Source organism: Lynx canadensis, chromosome A1 (genome assembly GCF_007474595.2).
Source record: "Lynx canadensis isolate LIC74 chromosome A1, mLynCan4.pri.v2, whole genome shotgun sequence".
Classification (NCBI taxonomy): Eukaryota; Metazoa; Chordata; class Mammalia; order Carnivora; family Felidae; genus Lynx; species Lynx canadensis.
This window is the reverse complement of record NC_044303.2, coordinates 10,238,153-10,261,540: the sequence shown is the minus strand read 5'-3', so window position 1 is coordinate 10,261,540 and position 23,388 is coordinate 10,238,153. Positions and strand designations below refer to the sequence as shown.

At 41.7% G+C, this 23,388-nt stretch overlaps 1 protein-coding gene across 1 annotated transcript in view; it reads right to left on the bottom strand.

The window, feature by feature from the left end:
* B3GLCT (beta 3-glucosyltransferase) overlaps positions 1-23,388 on the bottom strand; it is a 121,590-nt gene that overhangs the window by 14,030 nt on the left and 84,172 nt on the right. The window contains exons 13-14 of the mRNA XM_030308872.2: positions 9,082-9,201; positions 893-1,037 (exon numbers count right to left, since the gene is read on the bottom strand). Of these exons, the coding sequence (XP_030164732.1) occupies positions 893-1,037; positions 9,082-9,201 (265 nt within the window). The remainder of the gene's footprint in view (positions 1-892; positions 1,038-9,081; positions 9,202-23,388) is intronic.

Below are 23,388 nucleotides of genomic sequence, written 5' to 3'. Positions count from 1 at the left end.
TCTCATACATTTCTTATTACGAAAGGTCTATTTCTATTCTCCATTGCGGTCCTCAAGGATGCCAAAATGGATTCTGCCTTTCTTGATAATGCAAACATTTTCTTTGCCTTGTTCAAGTTATTTCCTATAGTGCTATTTCTGTCATGTTCAATTTTCTAAATTGGTATGATAGCATTTGCTACTGGTTACTAAACATGACAACATTTGTATTATTACACCATCAGAACATTCACTGAGCTGATTCCTGAAAAAAACAAAAAACAAAAAAAACTACCAAACATAATGCAGATTCCCTTCTCCCAACCCAAATTGCAGTATGGTGAAGCCACCAAAGCACCAACTATCCTTGGCAAACATCGTCGCAGACAACAAAAATATATACCCCCAGTATATATGCTTATTGAGATACTATGCTGAAGTGTAACAGAGTTTAGCCACTCAGCTTAATAGCAATGAAAGGAGAAAGCCCAATAAAAAAGCAGCCGGTGGACAGCGTAAAACCTGAGGACAGGACAGATTTACATTCACTTGGTGGCATACACACAGCAGAAATATTAGGTCGTTCGTGCGTATTTCTAGATAGCATTTAATAATTTTAAATGCCACCAATGTTTTAACTCAAAAACAGAGGGGGAAAAAAGAGTAGCTTTTCCCTCGTTCTATATTCAAGGACACTGGTCAAACACCATTCTGTTTTCCAGAGCTTTCTGTTTTCCATTTTCCTGCCGTAGATGGAACAGCATCAACCCTCTGGACAAAGAGATCCGGAGCCCATCCACAGTTCTTAAGACTGTCTCCAAAAGAATATAGGAAGGGAATGAAGTAGGATCCTTAAGTGAGAAGAAAATCCCCCTCTCTCCCTCTGAGGTAGAAATAAAAATGTTGTTCTCACCTGATGGAAGAGAGGGCTGTGTGTCACAGGGATTCCCAACCCACTAAAGCACATTCCCAGGACCATATCATCGGGGGCATCATTGCTGTAGCAGCGACACTTACTGGCGAGAAGTCTCCTGATTGCTTCTCTGCTGAAGACCATTCTAGTGGGAAGCCAGAGCAGACAAAGAAAGGGGTTAGAGCAGCTCCTGGAGACCGTTAATCTAAATAAAGAAATATAGTTGAGAGGCCACACTCTTAAAAAGACACAGACCTCAGCAGTGTTTTATATCTAATAGTTGTTCTGGGGGAAATGTTTGGTGCTTTCTACGAAAGGAAATTTTACTTTGAAGAGGTGTTTACCTATCTAATAGGCAACTGTATGTCTTCATAGATTTCTTGAAAACGAACTCTGTACAATGGTTTTTTCTTAATATGCCATTGGAAATTAGAGTAGTTCTTTAGTTGGAACACTCTCAGTGAGATCAGTAACAAAATCCACCAACATTCCCAGCAAGTAGATGGGCCCAAGCACCTTACTCGTACAGGTGCTGACTGACAATAGTATCAAATCTACCTGGAACAACCATGCATTGTCCAAGTGATTCCAAGTCTGCAGAAGTGTCCTTAAGGTGATTTTGAGAAAGAGAAAGAACAAAGAGAGAGAGAGAGAGAGAGAGAGAGAGAGAGAGAGATTTGCCTCAAATAGTGCTAGGATGCTACTTGACCTGGTACGTTGGGTGCTTTCCAGTGGAACTCATGCCCAGTCCTGCCTTTCTGTGCCCTCCTCAGATGTTGCGTAAGGCTAGAAACTGTAAAACAACATTTTCCAGTTTCCCTTGCCATCTAAGACCCGGCTCCAACCTGACAATGAGGGGCACAATCCTAAGGGGTGTGGGGGAGCCGGGGGCATCTGCTTCTGGCTCCGGCCAGCCCTGTGACAGACGCAGGTGTTGGTGGGCAGCTACATACAGGCTCCAGCAGAGCAGGCCCAGGGCAGCAGAGTGGTGATTGTGGTCCCACAGCAACAGCGGGGGGCCAGGCCCGGGACTGGCTCAGATGTAGTGTTGTGACCCAACAGCAGGACCAGCCACAGCACCCCTCAAGAACAGGTTCCAGAATACGGCCTTTGCTTTGTTCCTCTAGCCTTTGGGGCAGTAGCAGCTTTCTGTAGTTACCAAGCTCTAGGTAAGGCCACCTGCTCTGTTTTCTCCCTCCAGCCCTTTCCAGCACATCTGTAACAAGTTCCTGCAATAAATCCTCCTCTTTTTAAAATATAGATTGGTCCCCAAATATAGGACCACGTGGTCCTACAGTAGTAATGAATCTTCTCATATTATGAATAATCCAATAGCTGATAGGGCTGAAGGGTTCACAATATGGTTCACAAATTCATTCCCAATAGGCAATGACTTCCTTGAAGGCAAAACTATCTCAAACTTATCCATATATTCCCAGAGCCCAAATACAGGGCGTCGCACACAGTTAAGCATTCAGCAAAATTGGACGCGTCAAACAAGTGGGAATGAAGCTGCCTTTACAAAGACCTTTTTCCCAGGGAGGAGGGAGCTCTGTGGACCAGTCTAGTAGGAAGGAAAACAGGACAAAGACCTTGAATACAATCCCTGATGCGAAACTTAGCTGGGCTCAGTCCAATGTAGCTTAACACCAGTGACCATGTGCTGGCAATGCAGCGGCACACAGGACATTCTCTCTGCCCCGGCGAAGAGGCCAGAAGGCACAATGAGACACGACCAGACAAGAGGAAAAAGCAGCGCTTTAATGAAGACGATACAAGGAAATCGGACTACACAACTAGAAGAAACAGTTCTGGGGGCGCCTGCGGGGCTCAGTCGGTTAAATGTCCAACTAGGGCTCAGGTCACGATCTCATGGTTTGTGAGTTTGAGCCCCGCATCAGGCTCTGTGCTGACAGCTCAGAGCCTGGAACCTGCTTCGGATTCTGTGTCTGTCTGTCTGTCTGTCTCTCTCTCTCTCTCTCTCTCTCTCTCTCTCTGCCCCTCCCCTGCTCATGCTCTGTCTCTCCCTCTCAAAAATGATTAAACATTTAAAAAGAAGAAGAAACGCAGTTCTGGGGCTCAGTCAGGTAAGCGTCAGACTCTTGATTTCAGTTCGGGTCACGATCTCACAAGTTTGTGAGTCGGAGCCCCACATGGGGCTCTGTGCTGACAGTGCAGAGCCTGCTTGGGATTCTCTCTAGTTCCCTCCCTTTCTGCCCCTCCCCTGCTCTCTTTCTCTCAAAATAAATAAACTTAAGAAACAAAAAGAAGAAGAAACACAGTTCTTGTGAACTGTACCAAAAGGAAAACTGTACATATAAAAACTCACCAGAAGTCCTCTTTCTCTCAGAGTCCAGTGCCCCCCAGTGACTGGGGTAGCATCTACATGCTGAGTCAATCTCCCGCTCACCTACCTGACCCCAGGAAAAGGGTCTATGTGAGGGAACATGCATCAGCTATAAACAAACACTTCCCTTAAAACATCTATCTGATGCTATGTCAAAGGGAATTTCCTAAGTAAACTGCACTTGACTTTGAACAATGCAGTGTTTGGGGGCCAGTCCCACGTCCAGGTTAAACTCTGATGATAACTTTTGACTCCCCCCAAAAGTTACCTACTAATAGCCTAGTGTTGACCAGAAGCCTTACTGATAACATGAACAATAAACACAGTGTATGTTATATGTATTATACATTGTTTTCTTACAACAAAGTAAGCTATGAAAAAGAAAATGTCATTAAGAAAATCATAATGGGGTGCCTGGGTGGCTCAGTCGGTTGAGCCTCTGACTTCAACTCAGGTCACGATCTCACGGTTCGTGAGTTCAAGCCCCACGTCGGGCTCTGTGCTGACAGCTCAGAGGTGTCTCCCTCTCTCTCTGTGCCCCTCCCCTGCTCGTGCTCGGTCTCTCTCTGTCTCAAAAATAAATAAAACATTAAGAAAAAAAAATCATAAGGAAGAGAAAATACATTTATAGCACTGTACTGTATTGGGAAAAAAAATCACATACAAGTGAACATGCCCAATTCAAATCCATGTTGTTTAACAGCCAACTGTACTTGTATCCCAATCCTAGCTATAATCGTGTTTATCTTAAACCCAATTTAAGTCAAAACACTTTATTTTTTTCTTTTGCCAGCATCTAGTAGAACGAGAAAGAAAAGGGAAGCCCACTCTTTTCTCCTGGCCTACTCTCTGAAAAATCTGTATTAGTATTTTTTTTTCTATTTTTCCCTACTCACACAGAACAGTCTTACATTAATTAGTCACATAAACTAAGTACACAGGAGTCCTTAATTACACTTGTTTATTAGCATGCTGATGGGTTATTTCAAAAAGAAGTTGCCCCCCAAAATGGAAAACTACCAAACATATCATGGTATATCTGCTCTATCCTCCAACTTTTAAATATTAAAAAGATGTGATTTCTTTTCATATAGAGCATACTAATTTTAAGCATAAGGAAAACTGAAATGGGAGACAAGGGCTTGCAGAAGGCCATGCGCGCAAATCAAGAGCACATACAGAAGATAAAAGTGCATCAGAAACGTGCCCGCCCCTCCTGCTCTTCTAGCAGACGGACGGGTCTGGGCTATCTCTGGGTAACACTGGCCCTCAGCCCCTTTCCAGTATGGCTGCCAAAGAGAATGGTGACATCCTGATCACAGCTTCCTACCCAAACAGAGGTAAGTATTTCAGAAAAGAAAATGGTTGGTTATTGAATAAACTGTCTCCAGATACCTGAACGTTCAAGGAGTAAGCAACAAAGTGAAAACCAGACACTTGGATTCAAAGAGGGCAAAGGTCTCATTTTGCAAATACACAATACCTCCACACCAATCACTGGAGTCCACACTCCTGATTCAGCTCTGCTTTGTGGGGCTTAACAGAGACAGTTGAAGGCAAGGGTTTTCACAGACTGACTGACTGTAAACCAGTGAGAAAACAAGAAACGCTTTTCATACTACAACCATTTATATGTGTTGTGTGTGCACAAAACGAAAAACAAAATTTCACAAGACAATACCTGCCCTTACCACGTGTGATAGACTATGATATTTCAATTTTATTCTATTCCATTTTATATTACACTGTTTTTAAATGACGACTATGATCCATTCATTGGTGTTTTAAGCCCTTAACTGATCCTGACTTGCTATTTAAGAAAAATCATGTTGGTTCTTAAGCTCGATCATCAGAAAGTCTACTGAGAAATCATTTAACATTCTGTCTGCAGCTTTTTTTAAAGGTTGATACGAGACAGTCTTGTGATGAATGCTTCTGTATCTTTGTAAAAGTACCATTAGAAACAGAGTATTATACCAGTCGTTAGTTATATAAAGATCAAGGCTCAGTGTTCATGCATTTGTTTACTCATTTATTCACTGTACCTTGTAAAAAATGAGTCCCTCTGCTAGGAAGTAAAGATATAATGAGAAATGAGACACAGGTGCTGCCTTCAAATAATTCATCATTTAGGTGGAAAACAGAAAGGTAAATAGGCAATTAAATGATAATGGGTTGCATAATATGCTATGAAAGTACATTTGAAAGGCATCAAACCCAGATTTGAGAGGCCAGACTAGGCCAAAGGCTTCCAGGAATAAATTATAGCTATATCATGTCCAAAGAAATGAGAAGGATGAGCCGGGTGACAAAGACAGAAAGCTGGGGAGGGGAAACAGTGCTGTGTGGAGACCAGCAGACGCCAGTCTGGGGGAAGAGGAAAGAAAAAAGGCCTCTGAGGACTTGAAATAAGTCCAGGAATTCTTTAAGATGACAGTTCAGGTGAAGAAGCCTAGAACAGTAAAACAGCATCTGCCAAGATCATGAGAGGCCAGGTAAGTCTTGACCAGGAATTTCGACTTTATCCTAAACGTCACAGGAGGTTATAAAGGAGCGCAAAGACTTTCATTCTCATGGTAATGAAAAAAAAATCCAAATAAAATTAAAATCACAATAACCTATGGCATTGTTGCAGAGATGGGGGGTATGAAGCGCAGATGAACTCATTTCTAGAGAGAGGAATCCTTCCCAGACAGGTGGCAAGCTGGGGGGCAGGAGGCGGGGAGAAAAGACCAGCTAGAGACATTAGCCCCAAGTCAGTGGCCTCAGCAGCACCCACGGAGGCTGTGGACCCGGATAACTGAAGGTGATTAAAACGAGGCCTAATCCCAGACCAGCCTGACTCCTGTTGAAATCTGAACGACTGTCTCCTAGTCTTAGATGCCAAAGGTAGGGAAGGGCTTGCGCTCTTGGGGAAGAATAAAAGCCAGAGAAGCGCGTGAAGGCCTCTGAGCAGGAGGGCACCAGGATCAGCTGTGGTTGTAGAAAGGTCTCTGTGGCTACAGGGTGGTCGACAGCAAGGAGTGGAGGAGATGGGGAGCCATGGCAGCAGCACGCACATGAGAGATGGTGTGACCTAGATCAGAACTGGGGAGGTGGAGACAGAAGTGATATTTAGGAGACAGAACTGACACGACTTGGTGACCGGGTCGGCTGCAAAGTCCTAGGGAACGAGGAAGAGAAAGGGCAAAGCAGACTCAGAGGTCTCTGGGGCAGGAACTCATACATGCCATGTCTTCCCTGAGGGAACACCACTGGGAAAACACTAAAGCAGGGGCCAAGGTCAGAGGCAAGGTCAGGATGGCAGTGCTGGGTCTCATGTCCTGGGAATCACGCCAGTGGACAGGGCCTTCAGTGGGTGGATGTAGGAATCGGGAGGTCTGGGGAGAGTTGCAGGCTGGGGATAGAGCTTCGGGTGTTTTCAGCACAGCCACGGGGGTGGATAAGATCACCAAGGAGAATACAGAGTGAGAAGAGGACACAGAAAAGATGCCCGGAGAACACAGCCACTGAAGGAACAGGAAGAAGGAACTGAGAAGGAATGATCAGAAAGGCAGGAACACACAACGACAGGACACTGTTCTGGAAAGCAAGAGAAAGGAGCATTTCAAGGAGTAAGCAGTCACCTTTGTCAAAGTCGGCTAAGAGGTCAAACAAGAGGAAGATCGAGAGTCCGCCCCTGGATTTGGCTATGTGGATGCTGCCAGAAACCTCGGCAAGACAGCTGAGGTGGGAAGCCAAGCGTGGCGGTCACATGGAAGTGGGAGCTGGAGAACAGAGATCGTGAGTCCTGGGTTCTTACGATGACTTGAAGGGGAGAAGAGGGAGGGTGCGGTGGCAGGAAGGAGTTTTAAGATGGCAAAACTGGAGGTGGTAGGAAGTCCACAGTAAGAAGGTAGAAGCTGAACACGTAAGAGTTAACAGTGCCGTCTTGGTGGTGACAGTGCCCGCCATGGGCCTGGGAAGGGGAGCAGTGACACCCATGCAGTGTAGATGCCAGTCTGGCACTGCCCTGTCAGCTCCTGTAGGGAAGGAACTGTGGCTTCCGTTTGCATCCCCAGTGCCTATCCACCAGGCTTGTGGAGTGAATGAGCAACCAGCTGGAGCAACGAAAGGCCACACTGGCTAGGTGAGGTCAAGTGCCATTTCAGGCTTCAAGGGCCAGTCTCAGAGATAGCAGTGAAATCCAACAGGCAAAGAAGGAAACCAAATAGTGTTCTTGGCCATCACTTCTGTGTTAAAAGCATGTTAGCCCATAGGTGCCACAAAATATAGAAACCCATATGCAAATAATAAGACCCCGTTCAAAGGCAGAAAGTTCCGACTCAAGGGATACCATACCCTGATTCTTCATTGGCTTCACCACCTCACCCAGAAAACTAAATGCATTACTCTAAAGCTGCAAATAGCTTGAGCCTTTTTTTCTTTTTTAATTAAGAAGTCAATAGTCGTTGGCCTTTACCCTTTGGCGTCTTTTCCAAGGCCTACCTGGACCCCCATCTCCTGTTGCTAATGACCTCAGGTGGAAGCATGCCACTGCCCAACAAAGGTCAGTACTCCTGCCCAGGCCCAGTAGATGGTCTTTATCACAAGGCAGGTTGAGCAGTGGCTGGGGCCATTTTTTCCATCTTGAATCCATTCAACATAATACCATCTCCTCCAGTATTGCACAGTCCTAACACCCAAGCTGCCGCCCCTTATGCTCGTGACTCTCAGAGCTTTATAAACCAGTGCCAAGAATGTTGCCAAGCACATAGTGGACATTCAACAAATACCTGTTGAATGAATTTAAGTCACTGTATTTCATAACGAGTTCAGATTCTCCCGAAATCAATCGATAGCAAAAACTGTGGAAATAATAGACTAACTGCTCAAGTGACGTAGCCATATAAATCAAATCAGAATCGTCCCCTATAAGAGATCCGGCATAGGCAGATGCTTCATTTAAAAACACTGACTTTGGGGGCACCTGGGTGGCTCAGTCAGTTGAGCATCCGACTCTTGGTTTCGGCTCAGGTCATGACGTCACAGTTTGTGAATTCGAGCCCCACGTCAGTGCCTTGGGATTTCTCTCTCCCTGTCCCTGTCCCTCCCCGGCTTGCTCTCTCTCATTCTCTCTCTCAAAAAATAAATAAACATGAAAAATGTTAACTTTTCACTGTCATTTAAAATCTATAAATCTGGGGGCGCCTGGGTGGCGCAGTCGGTTAAACGTCCGACTTCAGCCAGGTCACGATCTCACGGTCCGTGGGTTCGAGCCCCGCGTCAGGCTCTGAGCTGATGGCTCAGAGCCTGGAGCCTGTTTCCGATTCTGTGTCTCCCTCTCTCTCTGCCCCTCCCCCGTTCATGCTCTGTCTCTCTGTCCCAAAAAAATAAATAAATAAACGTTGAAAAAAAAAATTAAAATCTATAAATCTGACACAAATATCACTTAACTGCTTAAGTGATATTCTATACTACTCTTTTCCTAAATGTGATTTATTAGCAATAGATCATTTAAAAGTCTGGTGACTTGTTTTCTGGAATAAAATCTATATCCAAATTGCTTTCTCATTAAAACAAGCAAAGCTAATTGTCTACCTAGAGGCAATCATTCCTCTAGGGAAATTTCTACCAAGTCCCTCGACATCCATTTATATTTCTCCAAGGGGTAAAATATTCTTTGTGGTGAACCGTTTTCGTATTTAGAAAATTTCATGTTTACTTTCCTATTACAGTCACAGCTACCATTTACAGAGCACTTATGTATCAGGATTGGTCCCGCTGCCACACGCCCAGCCCTGGATCACAGAAACAGAAGTGAGTGCTGAGAGTATTTGCAGAAAGCTCTGTTCATAGTTACCCTCCTCCTCCCGTGACGTAGCTGTAGCCTCCAGTGCCCAGGCCGTAGCCGTAACGCTCTCCCAGAAACAGCGGTTCGCTGGAGTCGTAACAGCTAAGCAAGTGCTGAAGCCTGGAGATGCTGATTCCAAAGAGAACATAAGCAATAATTACTTAACTCAAATGGGTTTCCACAGTAAAAAGTTGACGATTCTCACATCCCACCGGTCACGTTATATACTACTGTACGGAAATCGCTTAGATATGAAATTCAAGTGATTTACGGAAGAAATTCACTTAAAAAGAAGAAGAAAAAAATGGACACTGTAGATCCCTGGAAACAGAAGAGAAACTAAAAAACAAGGGGCTTACTCCCCGGTTTTAATAAGCCCCTGCCAGAACATGGCTGCCTCCACTGGGTGGGTAGGGTGGCAGGTTAACGAAGTTGAGGTGGCCAGTGTACTGTTTAGCTCATGTCTACCAGTCCTGTTTCCCGGTGAGCGTGAACTGTCACATCTCTTCAGATGTACTTGGCGTAGGAGCGCTGACAACACTGACTCCATCTTGGCCCTCCATCTTGTCCTCGCCTCTGGCGCACTGAATGAGCCACTTTAGATAATAGCAGAGAGCCTCTGCCCAGGTGGTGCCACTTTAGATGGCTACCCTGTGAGGGCACCCCCATGCCCCTAGCTCCATAAAACCTGGAGAGTGGCAGAGAATAGCTGCATATTACCGTCCTGGCTGATAGACTGACCATCAGTAAGTTTCCCTGAATAAAACCGTAAACAGCTTGGAGTGGCTTGCTTCCTTTTTCAGCATTAAAGTGCCTTCTCAGTCTGGAGGATACATTACTGACCCTCCTCCAGCTTCTAACACTTGGTGTAGCGGACAGGAGACTGAAAATGAAACAAGCCAGGGAGGGGTAAAGGGGGCGATGCCAGGAGAAGCCCACAGTCCACTCGGGGGAAGCCTGTGGTCCCTTGGGGGAAATTCCAAGCTTGCTAGCCAGGAGATTCGGCCAGGTCTTGTGAGCGTTTCAGACCAGCGTGTGAGTACAGAAATGCCCTAACCAACACGAGTCTGAAATGGTGGTGAAGCAAAAGGGCCAAGAAGGGGTGGCAGCTTGGGTCTTAGGACTGTGGAGGAGATGGTATTATGCTGAATGGATTCGAGATGAAAACGTGGCCTCAGCCACTGCTGAACCTGCCTGGTGCTGAAAGATTATATACGGCAGGCGTGGTCGAGAACTGCAGGCACTTGGCTAATCTGACTGATTGGATAAATGCTAGCATTAAGAAAACCTGGCCTAACAAGGAGGCTGTTCCCTCCCTTCTGTTGCAGCAGACCTCTGTGGAAGAACTAGGGATGAAGTGTGCTATTTACACGCAGCATTTTGGTGGCCCAAATGAAGCATGACTTTCCTCTTGTATGAATGACCGTATCTCAGCCCCAGGAGCATGGTATGGGACTTTAGAGGTTGTTCTTGCCCCTGTGGCTAAATGACCCATTGCTACGGTAGCTACTATGATGGCAGACTTAAGTGAAATTCAGAGAATCCCTTATGAGGGAAATAGATTGAAAAAGAGGGAAAAACGATCCCACTGACGAGAAAATGGCAGAAAGGGGGCCTATCAAGATTTGTAAACAACGGTAGCAATACCGAATATTATCTGGGACCCCAAGAGAAAATATAGACAAACAACCCAAGTTGGCCTTGCTGAACCTCCAGAAGGCATCGCCTGATGGAAAGCAGTTTACTTCCTTGAAGGCAGGCTAAAAAAGCTGGGTGTGTTGCCCAGTGCCCCTCTGCTAATGGAAAAATTTCGGGGTGGACACAGACTATTCCTAGAAACTAAGGGTTAGGCCAGCGTTTCCCTCTAGTGCATGCAAGAGTGGACAACTGGAGGCCCCATTATTAACTATTTGTCTTTCACTAACCATCAGACTGTGCTAGCTCTAATATTCACTGGCTAAACGCACATTTATCTATAGAAATGCCTCAAAATTTGGGGGGGGGGGGGGGAAATAAAGGCAAAAATGGTAGTAAAATAACTAGGCCTCGGGGGTATTAATGCCAGGTGTTAGTGGTGAATTGGATGTAACTTCACATCCAGAAGGGTTTGGCTGGGGCTTGTGGTAACAATAAAATGGGAAATCAATTACAGTTATTTGCATAAGTTCAATAACAATATGTTCTTACAACAGGACACCATTGGAAACCTTGATTACCAAGGCTTTGACTGGAATGTCACATTGGAAAGAGACACGTATAGACTCAAATATGGCCAAACAGCTCTAAGGAACTAAGGTTGACGTTATAGAGCCAAGGAAATTCCTTGGAAAAAAATGGCCTGCTACCTTGCTTACAGGTTCCTGAGAGCCCTACCGTGCAAGTCAGGAAGGTCACTTGGGGACCTCAAGAAGAGAGGAATTAATTCAAATTAAAGGTATTGCAGGTGGGTCTGATGGCAAGTATTTGACTTGGCTTCTGGCCTCCAAAGGCTGTAAAAGGCTCAAACTGAAATTCCCTATGAGAAGTTCCAGAAAAGCAGACTTAAAAGAACCCAAATGGCCCATCACCATTCTTGTTGCACGCATGTAAATATTTAGGCCAAGTTTGTTAAAATTGGGCTTGTTTTACAAACAACTTAGTCTTAATTTGACTACCTTTGATAGAAATGAGGGTGATTTTAGAAAAAAATCTTTCAGTAACACACTTTTATGGGTGTTAAGATTCTATTTCTGGTTGAATGTTTATTGTTTACCTATAAAACCAGGGGCTAGATCCCGAATTCTTCTGGCTTCCGTGCATATATGGCTCACTTACTACCTGACTGCTTGCGCTCTACAAACCTGACTTTGAAATCACATTGGCAGGACCACCTCCTGAAAAGAGACCACTGTTTAACTGAATGGACCTAACTGACCTTGTTATAAAATGTAGAATGAGATGCTAAGACTATATACAAGACTTCCAAAACAGTGGTTACAAAGGATGGGAGCTCAGCTGAGCTCTAGGGAATATCTGCAGTGGGATGCAATGGCAACTTAATTCGTGAAATCCTGCTCTACACCCTTTTCCAGCAGGAAGCAGCTAGAGGGGTCGTTACCCCTACCCCTCAAGAATGGGGAATGGTTCAGGGCGCCTGGGTGCCCCAGTGGGTTAAGCATCTGACTCTTGACTTTGGCTCAGGCCATGATCTCATGGTTCACGGGATGGAGCCCTGAGTCAGGCTCTGCGCTGACAGCATAGAGCCTGCTTAGGAGTCTTTCTGTCTCTCTCTGCCCCCTCTCCCCCCCCTTGCATGTGCACTCTCTCTCTCTCTTAAATACACATTAAAAAAAACAAAAAAAAAAGAATGAGGAATGGTGAAAAACCAGGGGTGGTACTGGTTCAACTCACGTTGCTATTTATACTGCTGCTGTGACAGGGGGTACAAGTCCCTTCCTGACATCTGGCTCTAAGGCCATTGTCAAAGAATGGCGGGCAAAGATGGCACGGGCTAAAAAGATGCCAGAGGTGGAATGTGGGGGTGCTAACAACATTGACTCCATCTGTGGGACGCCATCTTGCACAGGTGGCACCACTTTGGATAACTGGCGGCTATCGGGTGCACAGATGGTGCCACTTGAGATAACTACCCATGACCTCCCCACCACGCCCCTCACTCCATAAGAGCTGGGGGAAGGTCCAGAGAAAGGCTGGGAGTAGGGGCGGAGATTAGGAGCATATTACCGCCTGGATCTTCTGTCCGTTGGCCCACCCGACTGCCTGTCGGTAAGTTACCCTGAAGAAAACAGTACGAACGGTATAGAACAGCTTTGCTTCATGTTTCGGTATTAATGTACCTTCCTGGTTTGGAGGATACATTATAAACCTCCGCCCCTTTCTAACACTTAGTACTTTTTAAATTTCAATGGCCCCCAAACAGAATTTTCGAGATACAAATGAGGTCCATGTCAGGCGCGTGGCTGGCAGGTGGGCAAATGGATTTTGTTAGACGTTCCAGGAAACCTTTCAATTACGGTGCACAACCACGCATCTGTTTCCCCCGAGTAAGGCCACATAAGTTGTCTTTTTACGTCTACTTATGTATATACCTTCTGGCACCTCTATTTCTTTGTCCTGTGTCAACAAGATAGCTTTAAAAGGGCAGTGAGAATATCCAGGAGCTGGTCAGAGAAATGCCTGTAGCTAGAGCTGCCATGAGGGTGAAGAAAAAGATTTCATAGGAAAATAAAACCTAGAAGTAACCTTTCAAAGGTGAGACAAAGGCTAATATTAAGAAGGGCTAGGGGTGCCTGGGTGGCGCAGTCAGTTAAGCGTCCGACTTCAGCCAGGTCACGATCTCGCGGTCCGTGAGTTCGAGCCCCGCGTCAGGCTCTGGGCTGATGGCTCAGAGCCTGGAGCCTGTTTCCGATTCTGTGTCTCCCTCTCTCTCTGCCCCTCCCCCGTTCATGCTCTGTCTCTCTCTGTCCCAAAAATAAATAAACGTTGAAAAAAAAAATTTAAAAAAAAAAAAAAAAGAAGGGCTAGTTTTCCCATGTTTTAAGAACTTATACCGTTTACAAACGCCTTGTAAAGTCCTTCCACTATTTGTTCTAAACTAGAGCTTTCTGGGTCACACACCACCAAATCCTAGGTTCTCTAGCGATATTCATCAGTGTTCCCCCAAAAAAAGATGTTCCGTGATCAGTTTTGGATTAAAATTTTTTAATTAGCTAAGTAAATTCCAATGTTTCTCAAGCCTGATGAGCATCGCGTATCTCCAAGAGGGAGATAGGATATCAAGTACTTCTCTACGTTATTAATCATAAATTCTTACAAAGAAGTATTAACATCTAGAACACTAGTGTTCTAGGATTTCACTTTTCTTCTTTTGGGGGACAGGTGGGGTCTTAAGAAACCCAAATGGAGATGCACAAAGTGGAAAGAAGGACATCGCTTCAATCCACACTCGTGCATCTTACACAAATACCCCAGCCAATAAACCTAAAGCTGAAAGCGAAAAAAAACAATTCAATGTATGAAAAAATTGCCTTAAAATGTGGTGCTAAGAGTTGACCAGTTTGCTGATCATGTTTATATGTGTCTGCAGGTCAAGGTCTCTGACAATACTGACGGCTTCTGAGTGGCCAGAAAATGTTATCCTTAAAACTATCCTGTTTGGGGCACACAAGGTAAACATTCTGGGCACCCAGTTTAGAATCCATCCTTAGGAAATCAGCGAATAACTCTGCGGAGAAAGGTAAGTAAATATGCAGATACCTAGTAAGACGCCATTTGGTTATAGAGAATTTCTTCTTATAGCTCTCTAAGGAAACTGTGGCCTTTGGCTGGTAAAAGTTTGTGTTTAAAAAAAACAAAACACCAACAAAAAAAAACACAAAACTTCAAAGACCTCTAGGGCAAATTTATATCTACTTCTTGACCTAAGAAGAAATGTATTTCTCTTTCTCCTGCATATCATAAAAATACCAACTCAGTCCACAACTTGTAATTTCTTTGGTTAAAATAACTGGGATTTAACATCTCATCTGGGTTTCTTATTACCTCAACCCTTTCCCTACTCACAATATCATTCTAAAGCTGAAGAATCATAAACGGAGTCTGACAACCCTCATATACTTTATTTTGCTAAAAACTGTAAATGTGGATCAAACAGACAGATATCTAATTCTATCCAAATGGATTGGCTATTAATCCAGGAAAGGAACTTTATTCACAATCTGTTACCATTTCAGGCAATTCTGAGGCACAGAAATGAAGAAAAATAGTACAGCAACACTTTAGATTACGTGCTATCAAATTTATATGAACACAGTGCTGCATATAGACTTTAACAGCATAATACTGATTCTGCATATACTGGACACACAATACTACCAAAGTTTCAGGTGTACAACTTAGTGATTTGACAAGTTTATACATCACGTTATGCTCACCCCAAGTATAGCTACCATCTGTCCCATTACATTGCTGTTAACATTTACTGTATTCCTCATGCTCTGTTTTTCATTCCCATGACTGACTCATTCCATAACTGGAGGTCTGTATCTCCCCTACCCTTCACACATTTTGCCCAGCGCCCCACTCCCCTCCTCTCTGGAAACCATCAGTTCTCTGTATTTATAGTTCTGATTCTACTTTTTATTTTTTTGCATTATGCTTATTAGTGGAATCATAAGTCAGCCTGAGAAAGACGAATACCTTATTTCACTTAATACCCTCTAGGTCCACCCATGTTGTCCAAATTGCAAGATAGATCTTTGAGTAATATTCCACTATAGATATATACACCATATATTTATCCATTTACCTATCGATGGACACTTGGGTTGCTTCCATGTCGGGGCTTTTGTAAATAATACTGTAATAAACATAGGGGTGCATATATCTTTTCAAATTAGCGTTTTCCTTTTCCCCGCATAAATACCCAATAATAGAATTATCAGATCATATGGTATTACTATTTTTAACTTTGTGAGGAACCTCCATACTGTTTTCCACAGTGGCTGTACCAGTTTGCATTTGCACCAGCAGGGCAAAAGGGTTCCTTTTTCTCTACATCTTTGTCAACACTTGTTTCTTGTTTGATTTTAGCCATTCTGACAGTTGTGCAATGATATCTCATTGTGGTTTTTATTTGAAGTGCCTTCAAAATTATTGATATTGAGCATCTTTTCATGTGTCTGTTGGCCACCTGTAGGTCGTCTTTGGAGAAATATCTATTCAGGTCCTCTGCCCATTTTTTTTTTAATTTTTTAATGTTTTTATTTATATTTGAGAGAGAGAGAGAGAGAGCAAGTAAGGGAGGGACAGAGAGAGCTGGAGACAGAATCCGAAGCAGGCTCCAGGCTCCGAGCTGTCAGCACAGAGCCCAACACAGGGCTAGGACACACAAGCTGTGAGATCATGACCTGAGCTGAAGTCGGATGCTTAACCGACTGAGCCACCCAGGCACTCCTCCTCTGCCCATTTTTTAACTGGATTTTTTTTTTTTTTTTTTTTTTTTTTTGGTGTTGAGCTGTAGGAGTTCTTTATATATTTTGGATATTAACCCCTTATTCGATATCATTTCCAAATATCTTCTCCTCCCATTAAATAGGTTGTTTTTTTTCACCTCTTTAGTTAAGTTTATTCGTGGGTGTTTTATTTTTTTTGGTACAATTGTAAACGCTATGTTCTTAATTTCTGTGACTTTGTTGTTAGTGTATAGAAACACTACCGATTTCTGGGCATAAATTTTGAATCTTGCAACTTTAGTGAATTAATTTATTACCTCTAGTAGTTTTTTGGTGGAATCTTTAAGATTTTCAAGTATAGTATCATGTCATCTACAAATAGTGACAGTTAAACTTCTTCTTTACCAGTATGAATGCCTCTTATTTCTTGTTAGACTACCACGGCTAGGACTTCTAGTACTATGTTGAATATAGTGGTGAGAGAAGACCTCATTTTTTTTTAGTAGACTCCACGCCCAGTGTGGAACCCAATGCAGAGTTTGAACTCATGACTTGAGATCAAGAGTCAAATGCTTAGCTGACTGAGCCACCCAGACACCCCATCTTTTTTCCAATCATAGGGGAAAAGCTCCGTTCTTCATCGAGGATGATCTTGGCTATCAGTTTTTCACATACGGACTTTATTATGTTTGATTTAGTGGGAACACAACACTTTTGTTGAGAGTTTTTATCCTAAATGGACGTTGAATCTTGTCAAGTGCTTTTTACACATCTATTGAGATGATCATATGATTTTTTTATGCTTCATTTTGTTAGCTGCTATCCGATTTTTTGGAAGCCAGATAATATTCCACTCAAACCTATTATGGCTTTTATTTTTTAACATTTTATTTGGAAAAACTTCAAGATTACAGAAGAATTCCAAGGGTAGTACAGTGGAAAGAACTCTTTTATATATCCTTTACCTAAATTAGCCAGTTGTTAGCTCTACCCCATTTGCTTTATCGTTCTCTCTCAATCTTTGTAGACAGATATTCATCTGTGTATATATACATGTATGCATGTGTGTATACATGTGCATTATGTGTGTACGTGTGTGTGTATAGATAGATTTTCTCTTTTCTATGAGGGGAGTAAACCTCATACATTATGTCCCTTTCCGCCTCAGAACATGAAATACATCATTGTGTATTTCCTTAAAATGGAAAAAAATAAGAGTTCAAAAACTTTAACATTCATTCAGTAAATTTCTTAAAAAGTTAAAACATATAGCTACTATATGTCCCAGGCATTCCACTCATCGGTATTTAGCCAAGATAAATAAACAGGTATCTATACAAAGATATGTACACAAAGGTTCACAGCTGCCTTAATTAGAATTCCAAACCTGAAAACAAATGCTTTCATCTAAGCTACCACCCATATTCCAAGGTTATCACTCGACCCGATGTTCATTGTGGCTCATTTTCCCTCCAGTACAGGATGAACCCCAGGATCCCTTATTGCATTTATCATATCCCTTTATTCCCCCTTCATCTATAAGTTATTCAGCTTCTCTTTGTCTTTCATGACACTGGTATTTTTAATAATAAATGCACCTCCCCTGTTTTTAACAGAATGATCCTCATATTGGGTTTGTCTGGTGTTCCCTCATGACAAAGTCTAGCATATATGTTCCCAGTCACGGTATTATGTATGTGTGACACTGTGTCTGGCCCTTCTGTTCTTCACTGGTGATATTCCAGTCAAGTTGTTATCTCACTTCTCCACTGGACAGTTCCTTTTCCATTGCTATTTTTTTAACCCCAGTATAATTAATGTACAGTGTCCTATTAGTTTTAGGCATATGATATAGTGATGCAACAATCCTATACATTACTCGGTGCTTATCATCTGTTTCATCCATTCCCCCTCCCAATCCCACCAGTTTAGTTCTACCCAAACCACCAGTTTATATTCTAGATTTAAGAGTCTGGGGGTTTTGTCTATTTTTCTTTGTTCATTCTGTCTCTTAAATTCCACACAGGAGTGAAAGTATATGGTATCTGTCATTCTCTGATTTATTTCACTTCGCATTTTACCCTTTAGATCCATGCATGTTATTGCACATGGCAAGATTTCATTCTTTTTTATGGTTAATATTCCTGTGTGTGTGTGTGTGTGTGTGTGTGTGTGTGTGTACATACTACCTCTTTATCCATTCATTTATCAGTGGACACAATGGATACTGAGGTTGCTTTCATATTTGGGCTCTTGTAAATACTTTAAAGAAACACAGGAGTGCACATATGTATTTGAAACAATGTTTTCATATTCTTTGGGTAAAAAACCCAGTAGTGGAATTACTCGATCATATAGCAATTCTATTTTTAATTTTTTAAGGAACCTCCACTGTGTTATCCACAAAAGCTGCACCAGTTTGCACTCCCACCAACAGTGTATGATTGTTCCTTTTTTTCTAAATCATCACCAATACTTGTTGCTTCTTGTATGTTGGATTCTAGCCATTCTGACACATATAAGGTAATAACTCACTGTGGTTTTGATTTGCATGTCTCTGATTAGTGACATTGAACACCTTTTCAACGTGTCTGCTGGCCATCTGTCTTCTTTGGAGAAATGCCTGTTCATGTCTTCTGCCCAGTTATTAACTGGATTATTTGTGGTTTTGGTTTTAAGTTGTAAAACTTCTCTATATATTTTGGATACTACGCCTTTTTAGATACGTCATTTGCACATACCTTCCCCCATTCAGTAGGTTGTCTTTTCATTTTGTTGATTGTTCCTTTGCTAGGCAGAAGCTTTTAATTTTGATACAAAGTCGCCAAGAGTTTATTTTTGCTTTCCTCTCCCTTGCCTCAGGAGACCTATCTAGAAAAATGTTGCAATAGCCAATGTCATAAAAGTTACTACCTATGCTCTCTTCTAGGATTTTTATGGTTTCAGGTCTTACACTTAGGCCTTTAATTTAGAGTTTATTTTTGTGTATGGTGTAAGACAGTGGTTCAGCTTATTTTTGCATTACTTCATTATTAGCATTATTTTAGCTGTCCAGTTTTCCTAGCATCGTTTTTTGAAGAGACTTTTTCCCATTGCATATTCTTGCCTTTGTTGTAGATTAATGGACCGTATAATTGTGGGTTTCTTTCTGGGCTCTCTTGTCTATTGATCTTTGTGTCTATTTTTGTGCCAGTACCTTACAGGTTTTAATTGTTATGGCTTTGCAGTATATCTTAATCTGGGATTGTGATATCTCTAGTCTCCTCTTAGGATTGCTTTGGCTATTAGGGGTATTTTGTGGTTCCATACAAATTTTAGGATTATTTGTTCTAGTTCTGTGAAAACTGCTGTTGGTAGTTTGATAGGGATTGCACTGAATCGATAAATTGCTTTGAGTAGTATGGACCTTTAAATAATATTTCTTCCCCCAATCCCTGAGCATGTAATATCTTTCTATGTGTTTGTGTCCTCAATTTCTTTCATCAGTGGTTTATGGTTTTCAGAGTTCAGGTCTTTCACCTCTTTGGTTAAGTTCATTCCAAGGTGTTTGTTTTTTTTCTTTTTTTTTTTTTGGTGCAATTATAAACAGCATTAATTTCTACTTCATCATTAATGTATAGAAATGCAACTGATTTCTGTACATTGATTTTTGCAACCTGTGACCTCACTGAATTCATTTATCAGTTCTAGTAGTTTTTTCTTGGGAATCTTAGGGTTTTCTATATAGGGTATTATGTCCTCTACATATAGTGGAAGTTCTACTTCTTCCTCACTGATATGAATGACTTTTATTTCTTGTCTGATTTCTGTGGTTAGAACTTCCAGTACTATGTTAAATAAAAGTGGCAAGAGTGGACATCCTTGTCTTATTTCTGATCCTATAGGAAAAGCTGTTTTGCATCATTGAGTATGATGTTGTGGATTTTTCGTATATGGCCTTTATTATGCTGAGGTATGGTCCCTCTAAACCTATGTTGTTGAGGGTTTTTATTGTGAGTGGATGTTGTACTTTGTCAAATGGTTTTTCTGCATCCATTGAAATGATCATATGGTTTTTATCCTTTCCCTTAATGTGATCTATCCTACTGATTTGCAAATACAAACCACTCTTGCATCCTGGGAATAAATCCCACTTGATCGTGGTGAATGATTTTAATGTATTGTTGGATTCAGTCTGCTAATATTTTATTGACGATTTTGGCATCTATGTTCATCAGGATATTGGCTTGTAGTTCTCCTTTTTTCTAGCATGTTTATCTGTTTTTGTATCAGGGTAATGCTTGCCTCATAGAATGAATTTGGAAGCTTTTCTTCCTCTTCTATTTTTTTGGAATAGTTTGAGAAGAATAGGTGTTAACTTTTCTTTAAATGTTTGGTAGAATTCAACATTTGGGTCTGGACTTTTGTTTGTTGGGATTCAATTTCCTTGCCGGTAATCACTTTGTTCAAATTTTCGATTTCTTTCCAATTCAGTTCTGGGAGGTTGTATGTTTCTAGGAATTTATTTCTTCTAGGTTGTTCAGCATGGCATATGGTTTTTCATAATACTCTCTTATAATACTTTGTATTTCTATAGTCTGTTATTTCTCCTCTTTCATTTTTGAGTCTGATTTTTTGTTTGTTCCCATGTGTCTGGCTAAAGGTTTATCAATTTTATTCTTTTCAAAGAACCATCTCCTGGGTTCCATTGATAATCTGCTCTATGTTTTTAGTTTCTATTTTGTTAATTTCTGATCTAATTTTTATTATTTCCTTCTACCAATTTGGGGTTTAATTTTGCTTTTTCTTGCCCCTTTAGCTATAAGGTTAGATTGTTTGAGATTCTTCTTCTTGAGTTAGGCCAATTTAGCTATAAATTTCCCTCTTAGAACAGCTTTTGTATGCATCCCAAAGATTTTGGACCACGATTTTCTTTTCTTTTTTTTTTTTTTTAAATGTTTGTTTATTTTTGAGAGAGACAGAGAGAGAGACAGAGCACGAGCAGGGGAGGCACACAGAAAAAGAGAGAGACAGAATCCGAAGCAGGCTCCAGGCTCTGAGCTGTCAGCACAGAGCCTGACACAGGGCTTGAACTCATGGACTGTGAGATCATGACCTGAGCCAAAGTCGGGTGCTTAACCAACCAAGCCACCCAGGTACCCCAACCATTTTCATTTTCAATGGTCTCCATGTATATTTTTACTTTTTTTTTTTGTTAACCTGTTTATTGTTTAGTAGCATGTTATTTGACCTCCATGTATTTGTGTTCTTTCCAGATTTTGTTTTCTTGTGGTTGATTTCTAGTTTCATAGTGTTATGATTGGAAAAGATGAATATGATTAGAATCTTTGTGAACTTGCTGAGGCTTATTTTCTGGCCTAACATGTGAGCTATCCTGGAGAATGTTCCATCTGCACTTGGAGAATGCATATTCCACTGGTTTAGGATAGTATGTTGTAAATATATCAGTTAGATCCATCTGGTCCATGTGTCATTCAAAGCCACTGATTACTTACTGACTTTCTGTTGGGATGGTCTACCCACCGATGTAAGTGGGGTGTCTAAGTCCTTATTATCATTGTATTGCTATCAATTACTTCCTTTGTAACTAGGTGTTTTATATATTTGAGTGCTCCCATGTTAGATGCATAACTATTGACAACTGTTACATCTTCTTGTTGGATTGTTCCCTTTATGATCATGTAGTATCCTTCTTGGTCTCTTGTTACAGTCCTTGTTTCAAAGTCTTTTTTTCTGACATAAATATTGCTACCATGGCTTTCTTTTCACTTCCATTTTCATGATAAATGCTTTTCCAGCCCTTCCCTATGAATCTGCATGTATCTTTAGGTCTGAAATGAGTCTCCTGTAGGCAGCAGATCGATGGGTGTTGTTTTTTTATCCATTCTGTCACCCTGTGTCTTTTGATCGGAGCATTTAGTCCATTTACATTCAAAGTAATTATTGATATATACTTCCTGCCATTTTGTTTTATAGTTGTTTTTGTAGTTCTTCTCTGTTCCTTTCTTTTCTTGTACTCTTCTATCATTTTGCTAGCTTTCTTTAGTGATACACCTGGATTTCTTTTATTTTTTGCATATCTATTACTAATTTATTTGATTAGGTTTATGTATAACATTTTATGCATATAACAGTCTATATTGAGGGTCACTTAAGTTTGAACACATTCTAGAAGCACTAAATCTTTACTCCCCCCCCCCATTTCAGTTTTTGTTGTTGTTGTTAATCTCTTGACTTTTTCTTTTTAATATACACACTTGATTTTACTACTTTTGTGTTTCCTACTTTTCTTACTCCTGCTTATGGTCTTTGCTTCCTACTCAGAATGCCCTTTAACATTTCTTATAGGGCTGGTTTAATGGTGATGAATTCATTTAACTTTTATCTGGGAAACTCTTTATCTGTCCTTCTATTCTGAAAGATAGCCATGCTGGATAGAGTATTCTTGGCTGAAGGTTTGTTGTTGTTGTTTTCTTGTAACACTTTGCAGACCAGAAGGGAGTGGCATGATATAGTCACTCTTTTCTCTTGCTCTTAAAATTCTCTTTTTTGCCATTTTAGTTTCTATGTATCTTGGTGTGGACCTCTTTGGGCTGACTTTGGGGGGGCTCTCTGTACCTCTGGATTTGTTTCCTAGATTACGGAAGTTTTCAGCTATTCTCTCTTCAAATAAATTTTCTGCCCTCTTTACTCTCTTCTCCCTCTGGGATCCCTATAATGTGAATATTACACTTGATGGTGTCACTGAGCTACCTTCATTTATTTTATTATTTTTTCCTCTCTCCTGTTCAACTTGTTGGTTTCCGTTACTCTGTCCTCCAGGTTGCTGATCCGTTCTTCTGCTTCCTCTAGTCTACTATTCCATTTAGTGTATTGTCACTTTGTTATTGAATTCTTCATCTCTGGTTCTTTGTTTTCTTTCTGTGGAGGGTCTTGGTGGGCTCCTCCATTCTTTCCTCTAGTCCGGTGGATATATTTATGGCCATTACTTTAAATTCTCTAGGCATATTACTTATCTCCATTTTATTTAGCTCTCTTGCTAGGATTTTGTTCTTTGATTTGGGAGATATTCCTGTGTCATTTTGTCTAACTCCCTGTGTCGATCTCTGTGTACTAGGAAATACAGTTATATCTCCTGATCTTGAAAGTAGTTGCCTTATGAAGACTAGGTCCTGTGGCACCCTGTAGTGCAGTGCCCCTATTCAGCAGAACCTTGAACTTCAGGGCTGTCTCTTCTGTGTGTTGTATGCCCCGTACTGTTGTGGCTGAGCTGCTTTTGCCTTCAGCCCAGGTGTCTGTCTGTTGTGGGCAGGGTTTGGTCCCTCAGTTGTTAATGGGCTAGTCTGGGGCTGCCTTAGGCATG